Here is a 16,306-nt window from a genome sequence, read left to right on the forward strand (position 1 = left end):
GTGTTTCTCTCTCTTATTCTTCACTTTATTTATCAAGGCAGGGCCTCTCATTGCATCCAGAGCTCACCAATTTGACTAATCCAGCTAACCAGCTTCCCCTAAGGGTTCACTTGTCTCTGCTTCCCAAGTACTGGAATTACGGTGTACAACACTACTCACTACTTTCAACACTCACATGAGTGCTGGGGATCCAAACTCAAGTCCTCATGTTTGTGTGGTAATTGCTTTACTGACCAAAACATCTCTCTAGCCTTTTTTTTTTTTTAAAAAAAAACAAAAATTTCTTTACCTTCTGTGAGCTGAGATCACAAGCATGTGTTATTGTGCTTAGCTCATGAATGGGTTTTAGTGTTTTAAGTGAAAGCATCTCTTGCCAGGAGAATTTTGAAGACCAGATTTTGAAATTTAGAGCTCAGAGATGTGTAAGACCTTGGATAGCTAATCTAATCAAGCAGTTTTGCACCTGAGATAACCCCATTTTTGGGGGTGAGTTAGCAACAGCAAATGGGATAGGTAAATTTTCAGTAAGTTTATTTATTTATTTATTTTTTACCTTGCATCCTTCACAAGCATGAACCCCATAGTGAAAGCCTGAAGCTTTATCTCCACAGACACGGCACTCAATGGCCATGAGGGAGTTGGAAGGCTCTTCATGGGGCCTGTTGTAGAGCTGGGTCTTTTCAGAATAATAAGGTGGAGATGCAGGTTCTACTTTGATTGCACCTGTATGTTGGAAAACATGAGAAGATTATTATCATATGGCAAACAATCCTACAAGGGCACTGGGTCAAGTTGCCATGGTACACTTTCATGCCATAAATTTTACTATTTCAGAGTAGAGATGCTGTGGAACGTGAAAATACTGGTATTAAAATAGCAAAAAGTAAGGCTTTGTCATCTGAGGCAAGTCCCAACACTTTAGAGCCTCACCTGTAAAAATAAAAGGGAAAGGAAATTAAGTGTGAGAGAATTATGTGTACAACCCCATGAGCACCCCTTAAAACCTAAGCTTTCCATAAACATCATGTAGTATTTGAAACAGTACAACTTATTTATCTGGGGGATGAACTGTATTAGGCATTCATCCTATTATGTTTTATTGAAATGTTGTGTTTTAGAAGCTTGAAAATGATTCTTGTAAAAGAAACACAGAAGGTGCTATAAAAAGGTCATGGCAAGCCCAATCTGAAGGCACTTGATAGACACAGACTCCAGGTTCTCATCTGTGTTGAGTCAAAAGAGGTAATGGGTAAGATGACCTTTGAAAGAGAGCAGGAGAAGTCTATTGAAAGCAAGCGTTACAATTACTGGTGGCTCAGGCCTATGAACTTTCCATATTAGGCTCTGAGAAACCACACAGATAAATATAACCACATGCATTACTTATCTATGAAAAAAACTAGAAATGCAGGAAGTTCTTACTTACTATCAAGTAATAGTTGCCAGTGACACCATGGTGGCTCTGGAAAACCAGCTCATCAGCCCTCAAGATAAAAATCAAGGAAATAGCAATACAAAAATTATAGTTTATCTCAAAAAAATTCAGCTCTAGTTTTTCTCGAGTGTAATGTTTTGATGTTTATGGCATAAAGATTTATCAATAGGCTATAAAGTTAAAATATAAATTTGTGGGCTGGGGAAATGGCTTAGCGGGTAAGGCATTTGCCTACAAAACCTAAGTACCCCAGTTCGATTCCCCAGGTCCCACGTAAGCCAGATGCACAAGGGTGTGCATGTGTCTGGAGTTCATTTGCAGTGGCTGGAGGCCCTGGTGTACCCATTCTCTCTCTCTTTCTCCCTCTGCCTCTTCCTTTCTCTCTCTCTCAAATAAATAAATAAATAAAATGTAAATATATATTAAAAATATATAAATTTGTGCCAAGTAGATTTCAGTATAAATTTCACAAACTACAGATTAGAAAAAAAACTATATTAGTAATTTAATGATAATTGGTCACGTAAATTACTTTGCAATGGTTACTAATTAAATTATGAGTCCAAAAGAATTTGAAGCCTACACGATGAACTCTTCCTGAGATACAACTAGCAATACAATCATGCTAGAAAATTCTCCTAAGGAGGAAACAGGAGACATGAAAGAAAGGAGAGAAAGGAGAAAAGGAAAAAGGGAAAAAAATGATCTGGGACATTCATATGCCACCTTCCTTGTTGGCATATCACAAGTACCTAATAGTTCAAGGATAAATATATTAATAAGTGAATAGAATAGGCCTTTTCTACAGAGTTCTAATCTGTGGGGCATTTATTCTAGGGTTATTCAGAAATTGGCCCAATTGTACTCCTACAGTTTGAAAAGTGAACATAAATTAAACATCATACTTTGATATTCTTGGAGCTTCAGGTCGTATTTATAATCAGCAACCATTGGGTCAGCTCTTGTGAATGGAATGTCTTCATAGTGTGGAGCAGAAATGCTGGAAAAATCAACAGTGGTGAAGGGTTTGATGTCAAAGGAGTGGGAGTGGTCATCCATCACAGAGAGGTCCACGGAGCTGATTCCGAAGTTGGTGGGCCAGAATGGCATCTCTGTGTCAACCATGGTAATTTCTAAAATGAAGAAAAAAGTATATGGAGCTAAGTGTTGGAAGACAGAGAAGTCTTCTCAAGACATATGAGAGGAAACTGAAGGAGCCTCATCAAGTCTATCACAGTCACAGATGAAAGCCTCCTCATCTTGCTGGCATCTTCCAGATAGTTTTGTGGTGAGGTTAGCCCTAACCTGAGTACCCCAATAGAAATTCTATGATGATATAGGTATATAGAGTATATCGAAACAAATGTCCTGCCAATAGCTTCTTCCTCACTGTCTTTACAGAAGATCATCAACCGAGTCTGCTAATTATTGTTTTTCTTACTTAAAATTTCATTTCATCTCATTTTTGTTAAGGTATAATCGACATAGATGTTGTATATTTAAGATATACAGTGTGATATATGCATTGTAAAATGATCACCACAGTGATGTTCTGACATATATTTAAAATATTTATCATCTCAGTTATTTGGGTGTATGTAAATATGTGTGGTGAGAATACTTAAGGTGTACTCCCGAGTGCTGATTCCATATCAAGCCTGACAACCTGCGCCAGGGTGATGGAGGCAGACACTGAGGACACTCAAGGTGCATCAAAGCAGAAACCCAGAAGCTGCTGGGAGCTCAACATTGAAGCAGACTTAAAACATACTCACCATTTTGCAGAAGAGGGGGCACAAAGAGTATAAGAGCCACAGGGTGGGAGGGAATATCCAGAGGCATTGCCTCCTCCCACAATGACTGACTGCTGCTCTTACAACACATAACCCACAACTCCATGGTGAATGCCAGCAATTCCACAAGAGGAGAACCCTCAGTGGAATGGGGGCAGGAAGGAGGGAAGTTATGGTACCGACACATGATATGTCCTTACAAAGTTTCTACTTAATAAAAACAAAGAAATGCTCCTTTAGCAAATTTCAATTATATAATACAGTATTCTTAACTACAGTCATCTTGCTGTACATCAGGTTTCCAAAGTCTATTCATCCTGTGCAACAGAAACTCTGGCTAATATTTTCCCATTTCCTCCACTCCCAGCCCTCTGGCAGCCAGCATTTTACTCTCTGCTTTCCTGAGTTTGGTTTATCTGGATTTCCTATACGAGTGAGATCAGGTGGTATTTGTTTTTATGCACCTTGATTTTTTTCCTTAGCATGATGTCTTTTATATTCATCTATGTTGCTACAAATGACAAGATTTTCTTTTTTAAAGACTGTGTAGTATTCCATTGTGTATATGTGTTCATGTGCATGTGAATACATTGCAAATCATTGTTTTCTACTTTTTGTTTGTCTACAGACACTAACGTTGCTTTCAGTTCTTAGCTACTGTGAATAGTACCACAATGAGCATATCTCCTTAACTCACTGATTTCAGTCCCTTTGGCTACATATTCAGAATCATGTGGTAATTCTACTTTACAGTTCTTGAGGAATCTCCATTCTTTTTTCCATAAGGGCTGTACCAGTATACATTCCTACCAACAGTGTGTAAAGATGTCTGTTTCTCCAGATTATCACCAAAAAGTTCCCTCATCTTCATTTCAAATAGCTGTTCTAACAGGTATAGGGTAATGATAGCTTTTCCTGTACTTGTGATTTGCATTTCCTGATGATTAGTGATGCTGAATGCCTTTTCATATACTTGTTGGACATTTGTATGTCTTGTTTTGAGAAATGGCGATTCAAGTCCTTTGGACGTTTTATGGACTGGATTACTATTTGATGTTTTGTTACGGATTGGAGTTTCTTAGATATTTTAGACATGAGTCCATTATCAGATGATACTGTGCAGGTGGCCTGTTTTGTTGACTACTTCCTTTCACTCTGCAGAGCCCTTTAGCTTGATGTAGTCTGTCAATGGTGATTCTTCTAAATTTTATTTTAAAAAATTTACTATTATTGTTAACAACATATTTCATATGGATACATCATGGGTTGGTACCATATTTTCCCTCATTCCTGCTCCCATTCCACTGGGGACACTCCCCAGTGGGGTGCAGGTATTCCCTATGGGATTGTAGTTTATGTGTTGGGGGAGCAACAGTCAGTTATTTTTTTGGGGAGAGAATGCCTCTGGGCATGATGTCTCAACCTGTGGCTCTCACAATCTTTCCATCTCCACTTCCACAAAATTGAGCTGTGGTGGGTGAGTTTTAAGTCTACTTCAGTGATGATGAGCTCTTAGGAGCCTCTGGATCTCTGCTTTGGTAGGTGTTAAAAATCCTCAGGGTCTGTTTCCTATACCTTGGTGCTGATTATCAGATTCACCCTAGAAGCAGCACTCTTGCTCATCTCAATTCTTCTGTGGATTCAACTGTGGCTTGGCTGAAGTGTGAGGGGTAGTTTATCTCCTCTGGTTTTGCTATCAATGGTGATTTTTAAATAGTCTAAGATTTTCAGGCAACTTTATTCTTTGAAAACTAGAAATCCTAAGTATTTTTCTCTTCAGGATGAATTTTTGCTATTACATTTGTGTTTAAGATGCTTTTGTGTAATAGAAAAATTGGTAAATTAAATTTAGGTAAATGAATTTATTCTTTAACTACATTCTAAAATAATTTCCCTTTAGGGTAATCATACTAAATGAATCTTTCAAATATTTATCTTTTCTGTTGATACAGCTTTTCTTGATGGGGAGAAAGTCTTTCCTCCACGTATAAGAACAGGCAGGTGAGAGACACATGGAAACACATGATTATAACCGAGATAATGTCAACATCAGAATTTAGCCCAGAATTAATCTAAACCATCCTCTTCATAAAAACCCAAACAAACCAGAAGTGAAAACAAGAAGCAATATAAAAGACAAAAAGAAAAATACTTTTATGTATTCTAAGGTCTCAGGATAACTAGTTTCACAAACCATCTGCCAGGATGACATAGACCATATGTAGCTTTACAAATATGATTTGTTATCACAGTAAGTAAAATAAAACTCTACCAGTTTGGGCACTAGGTACTTAATGTGAACTTGTAAGCCACTGGTGAGTACTGATTTTCAACCCTCATGCAATTACTACCTGTTTGACTTAGCTTCCTTGAAATGAGTTTGCTATTCAAAGTGGTACCTACAGAAAACAAACACTACTTAAAGCATCTTTGGTGAACGACACTAGTGTGAAGCTGTGTAAGTTCAAGATTGTTAACACTGGAGACAGAAATGAACTGTTCTGTCTTGATTGCAGTCATATTGGCACTGCCTGACAAAGGTCTGACTTAGAATAGGTACTAAGTATCTATTCATTAAGCACTAAGAGAATGGATGACTCAAGGAGAAGACTATGAACTTTTGGTAGAGAGTGCAGGGAAGGAGAGAAACAAACAAATCTATTGAGTACCTTCCATGTACCAGACACATTTACCTTTACTTAACATAAGCTAAGGTATTAATACATTCCCACTTTATAGATCAATAAGTGATGACTAGTGAAGTCAAGCAAATTGCACAAGGTCCATAAACTAGGTATGGGAAATTCAAACTCAAGTATGACCCAGAAATCCTATTCTGTAAATATTATCTCATTGATGAAAAAGGTTCCTAAGGGCATCTGGGAATGGGTCTCTTGCTTTTTCCCAGCATGCAGAGAGCTAAGGAATTTGCCCTCAAAGGATAACTCTTGCATGTGATTAAAGAGTTCAGTTGTGGTCATCTTAAGAAAAACATATTGCCTTGAAAATACAAATAAGGAGACTATTCTGTAAGTGTGTTTCAGTGGCTCCACAAGGACGTATTGAAACATTTGGGTTCCCATGTCTGAATATCTACATAATAAGTACCCAAACAATCTTAAATTATCTGTATTACAGCGTAAATACTTATACCGAAAAGAAGAATGTGCATTGGTGATAGCTTAGAGGTCATCCTGGGTCTCAATGACACCTAGAAAAAAGTTGGAGCTCCTAATTTCAATATTCATCACATGAACCCAACTATACTGACTCCATAAACATCATTCATTTCCCTAGAATGCTTAATTTTCATTTCTCCATGTTTTCCCTTAGTATATTAGCTATTTTCATTTCAAAAGATAGCTCTTGGGGCTGAAGAAATTGCTCCGTTGTTAAAGCTGCTTTCTTGCAAAGCCTATGGGCCAGATTTGATTCCCCAGCACTCACATAAATCCAGGTTCATAAAGTGGCACGTGCATTTGCAGTATGTCTGTAATAGCAGGAGGCCCTGGTGTGCCCATACTCTCTCTCTCTCACTCATTGTCTGTCTCTGCTCATACACACACACACACACACACACACACACACACACACACACACACATATATGTATATAAAATGTTTTTTTTTTTTTTTTTGGTTTTTCAAGGTAGACTTTCACTCTAGCCCATGCTGAACTGGAATTCACTATGTGATTTCAGGGTGGCCTTGAACTCACAGCAATCCTCCTACCTCTGCCTCCTGAGCGCTGGATTTAAAGGCATGCACCACTATGCCCAGCTAAATATTTTTTAAAATATAAAAAGAGAGCTTTTTTGTCGTGATTGTAATATCCTCAAAGGTGGGCTATTTATAATTTCTCATGACATCAATATACTGTTTGACTATGTGAGTTAAAGGTAGTGGATATGCTTCTGTATGAACTGAGAAATTCAAATTAAGATGCATAAATAGCTGGGTTGCAGGAAAAATTGGTTATTCATCGTTTTATTGGCTGATTTTTTTTTTTTTTTTTTAGAAACCAGGGCCTTGCACATGCTAAGAAGGTGCTTTTCCACTGAGCTATAACTTAGCCCATGGTTTCTGAAAATAGTCCATGTTAGCTTTGAACTCACAATCCTCCTGCCTTAGCCTTCTGAGCTTAAATTTATGAGTAAGTACCACCAGGTCTGGAACTGCAGGTTAGGTGCTTTTTTTTTTTTTTTTTTTTCTGAGGTAGGGTCTCTCACTCTCTGGCCCAAGCTGACCTGGAATTCACTATGTAGTCTCATGGTGACCTTGAACTCATGGCGATCCTCCTACCTCTTTTTTTTTTTTTTTTTTGAGAATAGTTTTAGGTTTATATAAAATTGAGTAAAAAATAAAGTTTATTATATATCTTTTCCCCTTCTTGTAATATAGGAAAGTCTCCTATTATTAACATTTTACACTAGTATAGTACACTTCGTACAACTGATGAGCCAGTATTAATACAATACTATGAACTAAAGTCTGATTAATACAATACTATGAACTAAAGTCTGTGATTAATATAATACTATGAACTAAAGTCGGTGATCCACATTTAGGTTCACTCTGCACTGTTCAATTTTATGGATTTTTAATAAATGTATAATGTCATTCATCCACCATTATAGTATCACAGAGAATTGATTCCTTGCCCAAACCAACTCCTGGTTCCATGTATTCATCTCATCAGTCCTTCCCTCAAGGAATACTGTGTTTTTACCATGCTTTACTAATAAGGGCACATGGTGGGAAAGCAGAAGAAACAGTGACTTCTATAACAAATTATCATGTCTTAGTGTGGCTTCTGAGGGCCTCTTTACTTACCCCAGACTTTATTTCCATGATTGGAATATCCTCTTTACAGGCATTCCATGTGGCCTGCTCAGTTAAACATGTCCTGCATTTTTCAGTCTGCTGAAGCCTTTCTACTATCCTTCATCCGAGGAAGATTAGGTTACTATAAGGTTGTTGTGTTTTTCCCTTCTTTTGTGTGCTGGGATTTAAACTCGGAGTTGTACTCATGCTATGCAAATGCTACGCCATTGAGGTATATCCCGCACCTAGGTTTCCTTATAGAAGGAAATAAAACAAGCTAAAAAACAGCTTTTATGTTCACTTCTATCAAAACATACTGCTCAAATACATGTTTGCACCTTCCCCTTCTCCATTTCTTTTATTCTGGGACACCTTGACCCAAACAACATTACTCTACAGATCATGTTTACTGATGGTTACTGGAGGCACAGTGGGTCCCTAGCTGCTTTATTTTATTTTGACTTAGAGATGGGTCCTGGAAGCCTGCTTCTCATTTTGTCTCTTGAAAACATAAGCTCCCGTTGCTGCCAAGATGTAAGTCGAGTAGGTGTTTTTTGTTACTCCGTGCAATTACCCATGAAAGAACAAATGGACAAAATATTTGCACAAACAACAGTGCTTCTCAGGAATAAGTAAGTGTCTTAACTTTCCAGCTGGGTAACACTGAGTCTTGGTGCCTCAGGGCATATCCATCATTTTACAACCTTTCACTAAAGTCTTTGGGCAGTCCTTGTGGGAAAGGACACAAGTCTGTGCCATTTCTCTTTGACCTTCAAACTTGCCTTTAAATGCCGTTATAGTTAATGAGCAGGCTTTTCACAATACTCTGAAGTATAATTTTTTCAAACAAAAGTATAAGTGAAAGAGTAATTTCTCTAATTTGATAGGCTCTCTTTGGGAGTGTGAAAGTGGGTCAGAAAGATATTAATTATGAAATCAAGCGCCAGAAGTATATGGTTTGCCTTTGGGATATGTTGTCCCTTATGAACAGACTAAAAAGAAAAGCTTCTATTAGAGTCACTAGGGTGGACTATGATATGGTTTAGTGCTAGAGCATTTTCCTGGCATGCCTGAAGTCCCAGTTCAATTCCCAGAACAGCCAAAAGAAAGTGGGTAACAACAGAAGTTAAAAAACAATAATTAAATCTATATTGTGAATTTTTAAAACTTGAATTTAATTATTTAAAGGTTATATTCCCCTACTGATATTCCACTGAAGGCCTTCCTCACTGTGGTTATTGGCATTCACTGTGGTGTCCTAAAGGCCCCAGTCAGTCTCTGTGGTGGTAGGGGGTGAACCTTGCCTTGGGATATACTTGCCCACTTCATGGCTCTTACAATCTTTCCACCCCTTCTTCTTCTTCAATGTTCCCTGAATCTTGGTGAGCATGTTAGAAGTCTGATTTAGTGTAGTCTCTGGATTTCTGCTTTTATGAGTCCTGAGTGACCACAGTGTCTGTCACCATCTTCCTGGAGCTGGATGTCAGGCTAGCAGTGAGAGCAGTAATTCTCTTGTCACTGCTTCTTCTGCAATCTCTCCTGGGCCATATATATATATATATATATAATTTGTGGGGTGGGGGGAGAGAGAAAGAGACAGACAGAATGAATATGGGCACATTGGTGCCTCTTGCCACTGGAAAAAAAATAAAACCCCTCCAGATTAATATACCACTTTGTGCATCTGGCTTTACATGGGTACTGGGGAATTGAATCCAGGCCAGCAAGCTTTATTAGCAAGTGCCTTTAACCGCTGAGCCATCTCCCCAGCCCTGTGATTTTTTTTTTAAGCCATATGTAAAGTGATATACGAATGACAGTAGAAGTTGGGGGTGTAGCTTAATGGAAGAATACTTGCCTAGTATATACAAGCTCCTGGTTCAATTCCCAGTAACCAAGGGGGCGGGGGAGAGAGAATACCTGGGGAAACACTGCATCTCTTTAACACTGATAGTAGTTAATAACAGAACCCTAAATTCTTGGTAAGGATTATACTATATGACACTTGCATAATCTTACCTAATTTTCACAACAGTTCTAAGAAGTAGGTATACTTGAAATTCTTAAAGACTATAAGTAAACCGGGCTGGGAATGTAGCTCAGTGGCAGAGCACTTGTATAGATGGTGTGGAGTCCTGGGTTTCATCCCCAGCACTGAAAGAGAAAGGTGGAGGTGGGGAACTGAGGCACAGATCTAGAGAGTAACTTGTGGTAGAACATATGGTTATTAAGAAGAGCTTGGTGTTGAAACCAGATGGATGTTGGGAATTAACTCTCTGAACTAAACAGTTCTGGCTAGGAAGAAATACTTCTTCCTGACCTTTTATCTTTTCATGAAACAACAATAAATTTTAACAACCTTTTACTATGTACCTGTGCTGGGTCAGACATGGAAAAAGAGAGCTGGTGATGAACTCTGAAGAAAAACTCAAGAAAATATGTTAATCTGGGTCACAGTCATTGGTTCTCTCATAGATTCTCTACTTGGCAGTCTTCTTGAAAATCACTGTCAATAGGCACTTAACCACTGATTTTTTTTTTTTCAGTTTCTTCTTGTTTCAGTTCAGTGTAATGATGCTTCCACTTGCTTATCCAGCCAGCCCTTCCTTACTGATCTGTGGAAAGCATTTTACGGAATAAACTGACCTGGGAATTATATAATTCCTTTCTCATCATGAACCAATATCCCGTGACAAAAATTCTGAAATATTATGGAGGAAAAGACCATTTTGAGATAGTTTAAGTTAACTATTTGAAAGAGGAAATAAAATGAAACAAGATGAGCTCATGAATATAGGGGCTAAGTGAGTGAAAATACATCTTTTATGTCTCCTGGCTCAGCATCCATCTATCCATCTGTCTGTCTGTCTGTCTGTCTATCTATCTATCTATCTATCTATCTGGTGAGAGAGAGAGAAAGCATGAGTGAGCGAGTGAGCATGCTAGAAAAGGGACTTTTAACCTATGACAATTTTATAGATCTAGATTTATTTAATCTTAATCAATGTATATATGAATAACATCAAATTTTAAAGTCTCATGCAAGAGATGATTTACCAGATGGCAAATTAAAAAAAAAAATAAATTGCAGAGGGCTGAAGGGATGGCTTAGCAGTTAAGGCACATGCCTGCAATGCCAAAGGACCCAAGTTCAATTCTCCAGGACTGACAGAAGGCAGATACACAAGGTGGCACATGCGTCTGGAGTTCATTTGCAGTGTCTAGAGGCCCTGGTGTGCCCATATTCTTCCTCCTCCTTCTCTCTCTTTGCAAAAATAAAATAAAATAAATAAATTTAAAAAGTAAGGGGAAGGCCTTTCCTGGAGGCAGTGGGTCACTTGAAGGTTTTAGCCCAACCCCCACTTCTCACCCTAGCTTCTTTGCTTCCTACTTGGGGACAGAAGCAAGGAGGTGACGCATTCCAGCGGCATGCTCCTACTGCCGTGACTTCCCAGTCATAACGGCCTATTTCTCTCTCAAACCAAGAGCCACTAAATTCTTCCTCCTTTAAATTGGATTTTTTTTCCCCCAGTGTTTGGTCACAGTGACAAGAAAAGTAACAGGGTGGGCATGGTGGCACATGCCTTTAATACCAGCACTCGGGAGGCAGAGGCAGGAGGATCATGAGTTTGAGGCAAGCCTGAGACTATGTACTGAATTCCAGGTCAGCCTGGGCAATAGTAAACCCCATTTTCTAAAACAAACAAACAAACAGGGCTGGAGAGATGGCTTGGTGGTCAAGTGTTGCCTATGAAGCCTAAGGATCCCAGTTCGAGGCTCAATTCCCCAGGACCCACATTAGCCAGATGCACAAGGGTACACACGCATCTGGAGTTTGTTTGCAGTGGCTGGAAGCCCTGGGGCACCCATTCTCTCTCTCTCTGTCTGTTGCTCTCAAATAAATAAATAAAAATAAACAAAAAAAGAAAACAAACACACCAACAGCAAAAATCAACTTCAAGTTAATATAAGGTACATAATAAATACATATATGCCTATTTTATGTTATTTTTGCAAGTTACTATTTGAACACTAACAGTGAAGAAGGATGGAGCCAGTATGAAGCTTGATGTCCTGGGTTCAAATCCTACCCTATTGTCAAGTTCATGATGTCTTCATACTTGACTTTCCCCATCTCAAATATAATGATATTGCCTATTCACAGTTATTATGAACAGTAAATGAGATAATATGTATAAATACCTAACATAGGTTCAGATACTTAATAATTTCTCATTAAACATTAGCAGTAATTTTTGCACATATTAATAGCTAGAGTACTAGTAGTCATGTAAAAGGTGGGCTAAAAGCCTCCTACATTACCACTAGGGGACAGGAAGAGGAAGAAACACCAGCATAGTCCTATTGTTCAAAGAAGACTATGCCTAAAACAGATGTCCTGTTTTAAAGACCTCTGGAACAGGAGAGTCCATTCTAGTGTTTAATTGCTCTTTTGTGGCCAGGAAAATTGGTCATATCTGGCATCTCCCCAACTGTGTTATACATATGCTAATGATGTTCCTTAAAAAAAAAAAACCATTGAAATGAAAAGTGTCAGGTAGTCAAGTAAAGTTAGGAAATGTTAGGTAAAGCAAGGTTAAGGTGGTTGAGCACAAGACCTAAACTCAAAAGAGAAGGGAAAGCATGCATGCACTATTTGAGGAGTTTACTATTTGAAGGATGATTCTTTTCTTTTCTTTTCTTTTCTTTTCTTTTCTTTTCTTTTCTTTTCTTTTCTTTTCTTTTCTTTTCTTTTCTTTTCTTTTCTTTTCCCTTCCTTCCTTCCTTCCTTCCTTCCTTCCTTCCTTCCTTCCTTCCTTCCTTCCTTCCTTCCTTCCTTCCTTCCTTTCTTTCTTTCTTTTTTTGGTTTTTCGAGGTAGGGTCTCACTTTGGCTCAGGATGACCTGGAATTCACTATGAAGTCTCAGGGTGGCCTTGAACTCATGGGAATCCTCCTACCTCTGCCTCCCAAGTGCTGGGATTAAAGGTGTGCGCTACCACGCCTGGCTTGAAGGATGATAGTTTTGAAACAAGGATCTGATGTTGGAGTTTATAACTATTTCTTTCACAGTTATTACAATGCAAGTATGGACAGCTGATTTATCCTCAAATTAGAAGTGAAGGTGAGAAGAGAAAGAGTATGTATTTGGGAAAAAGGAATATAGTACTCAACAAATTGAATGCTTATCTTCAGTGAGTAGTGGATACAGTATAAAAAGTAACAGCACATGCATGTAATTCCTTTTGTTTACATGTGTGGGGGGGGGCGCACATGTACATGGGCATGTGGAAAGCCAGTGGTTGATGTTAGGTGTCTTCTTTGATTGTTCTCTACTTTATTTACTAAGGTAAGGTTAATCACTTGAACCCAGAACTTGTTGACTTGGCCAGCGCTGGGATTACAGGCCTGGCATTTACATGCGTGTTGGGAATCTGAATCCTGGCCCTCAGGCTTTTGAATCAAGCACTTTATCCACTGAGCTGAGTCTCATAGGTATGTTATTCTAACAATGTGAAGGTAAGTGCCAGAAGGTTTGGAGTTCAACATCATCACCTTTAAGAAATGGGGATTGACTGTGACACTGGGGATTCCTATTCTCGGTGAAAGTCATTATATGGTCTGATTTAGAAAACTTTAAGTATGACTGATCAATTAAAGATTAAGTTATATATCCTTTATTTTTAACTCTACCAGTGAACAATACCCCCAGCTCATAAAAAGCTTTCATTTTCTCATGATTTCACTTAATAAGTGGGAGTAAATCTATTCCTTGAATGTGTTGTATAGACTTTTAAAATAATCTGGAAAAGTTGAGAAAAATTCATTGTAGCTTCAAGTAGAATACAGAAAAACAAATTTTATACTTAGCTTTCAAAGTATGGCTGTTTTCCTTTTGACTTAAACATTTAAAAATAAATTTTATCTTCTTATCTTTGATTATCATAGGTTTTTATTTATTCACTTATTTATTTATTTATTTCCAAGAAGAGAGAGGTAGAGGAGAAACAGAGAGAATGAGCATATTGGGACCTCCAGCCACTGCAAACAAACTGCAGACACATGTGCCACTTTGTGCATCTGGCTTTATGTGGGTACTGGGGAACTGAATTCAGGACATTAGGCATTGTAGGCAAACCACTGAGCCATCTCTTCAGCCCAGCTTATGTTTATTAAAAGAGGAAAATGGAGACACATGCCACTATCAACTGCTGCCAGATGAACCTTTCTGACTTAGGTGGCTGGCTGCTGTTTGCTTATTTGCTTGGGGATGGGGAGGGTCATGAAGATGATTCTAAACCTCCAGGAACTACCTCGTATTACCTGGGCTCTGTAACTTAGTGAAATAAACTCATCTCAGTTTTACAAAAAAAAAAATAAATAAGTAAAATAAATAAAAGAGGAAAATGACTCCTGATTTCATTCGAAGTATAACTTAATAATAGCTAACAGCTTTCAAGCAGTTATGTACCCATTATACATGTAATTTTGTGCATATTACCGATAGTGTCCTAGCAGTTCCATACAGTTAGTACTGCCACCTAACAGTGCTCATAAGAATACCTAGAGTCCCATGAATTTCTCAGTGTTACATAATCAGTGTTAGATTTGGATTTAGTTGTGGTTCCTCTGAATACAGAATATGGGCATCATACATTAAGGAAAAGTTTAGAAATAAAAAATTTTGTGTACCATTTGTTTATTCAATAAAAGAAACATGTTTTCATTCTGCTGTCTACTTAGACTATATTAAAAATAAACCCAGTATTTCTCTGGCTTGACTTCCCAGTGGTAATTTAGCACAAGTTGAAGCATACTAATATGTACCTCTCTATGTATACTTCTTTACAACAGGCTAGAAGTTCTCACAGGAATTTCTGAATTCAGATCAAAATTCAGAAAAGCTTTAGCCTTATCATTATTAGCCTTCCAGATGGAAGACCATGTTCGTTTATGAGCTCTAGAAGGTCATTTTTTTTTTCTTGAATGGCCCGTATCTTGTTTAGGCAGCTTGTTCAAGCCAGTCCCAAGGTTCTAGGAGAAAGGAAAGATAAGATCATGGACCATGGTCTTATTCATATTAACCATATCTTCTGCTTTGTTAGCTAGAGATTCATAACCTTTTCCCTTATGGTCAAAGTGGCTTAAGAGTGGTTCTTCTGATAAGTTATGTTCTTGAGTTTCAAAAAAGAGATGTTATTAAGAATCTAACCAGAACTAAGGCTCACTGTTGAATAATTATGATGGTTGAGTTGAAATTCCTACTTTGCCTAATACAGACTAACATCAAGTGAAGATTGGTATCCATTCAGAAGGTAATGAGGGTACACGCCTACAAATCACATTGACATTAAAAGGACAATTGGGGCTGGAGAGATAGCTTAGTGGATAGCTTGCCTATGAAGCCTAAGGACCCCGGTTCGAGGCTCAATTCCCCGGGACCCATGTTAGCCAGATGCACAAGGGGGCGCACACATCTGGAGTTCGTTTGCAGTGGCTGGAGGCCCTGGTGTGCCCATTTTTTTTTTGCTCTCTCTCTCTCTGTCTGCCTCTTTCTCTCTATGCCTGTCACTCTCAAATAAATACAAATAAACAAAAACAATATTAAAAGGACAATTGGCTGGGGGGGCATGGCTCAGTAGTAGAGCATGTGCTTGCTATGCATTAGACCCTGGGTTCAATCTTTGGCACATATGCATGCATGCATGAATATGCACACACGCAATAAATTATTATTAGGAAAAATTCTATGCCCACAGATTTAATAACCTAGATAAAATGGTCCTTCCTAAAATTCATATATGAATAAATAGGCAATCTGATTAGGCATACATCTATTAAAGAAATCGTCCGGGCATGGTGATGCACGCCTTTAATCCCAGCACTCAGGAGGCAGAAATAGGAGGATCGCCATGAATTTGAGGCCAGCCTGAGACTATATAGTGAATTCCAGGCCAGCCTGGGCTAGAGCAAGACCCTACCTTGAAAAACAAAACAAAACAAAAAGAAAGAAATTGGATCAGTAATTAAAAACTGTCCAAAACAGATAGCATTAGGCCAAGATATATTACTTAGTCAATTCTATCAAACATCTAAGGAATAAATTACACTAATTTTTCATAATTTCTTTCAGAAGATAGAAGCAGACAGAATAATATTTAACTCACTTAATGAGGCCATTATGAAATGGCTCAGAGGTTAAGGCACTTGCTTGAAAAGCCTAAAGGCCTGGGTTTGATTCCCTAGTACCCATGTA

At 38.2% G+C, this 16,306-nt stretch overlaps 1 protein-coding gene across 5 annotated transcripts in view; it reads right to left on the reverse strand.

The window, feature by feature from the left end:
* Pparg (peroxisome proliferator activated receptor gamma) overlaps positions 1–16,306 on the reverse strand; it is a 160,606-nt gene that overhangs the window by 57,231 nt on the left and 87,069 nt on the right. For all 5 annotated transcript variants that reach the window (XM_045133965.1, XM_045133963.1, XM_045133966.1 and 2 more), the window contains exons 3-4: positions 2,341–2,568; positions 554–723 (exon numbers count right to left, since the gene is read on the reverse strand). In XM_045133965.1, coding sequence (XP_044989900.1) covers positions 554–723; positions 2,341–2,560 — 390 coding nt within the window. In that variant the 5' untranslated portion in view covers positions 2,561–2,568. The remainder of the gene's footprint in view (positions 1–553; positions 724–2,340; positions 2,569–16,306) is intronic.

The sequence above is a fragment of the Jaculus jaculus genome, chromosome 14 (assembly GCF_020740685.1).
Source record: "Jaculus jaculus isolate mJacJac1 chromosome 14, mJacJac1.mat.Y.cur, whole genome shotgun sequence".
Classification (NCBI taxonomy): domain Eukaryota; kingdom Metazoa; phylum Chordata; class Mammalia; order Rodentia; family Dipodidae; genus Jaculus; species Jaculus jaculus.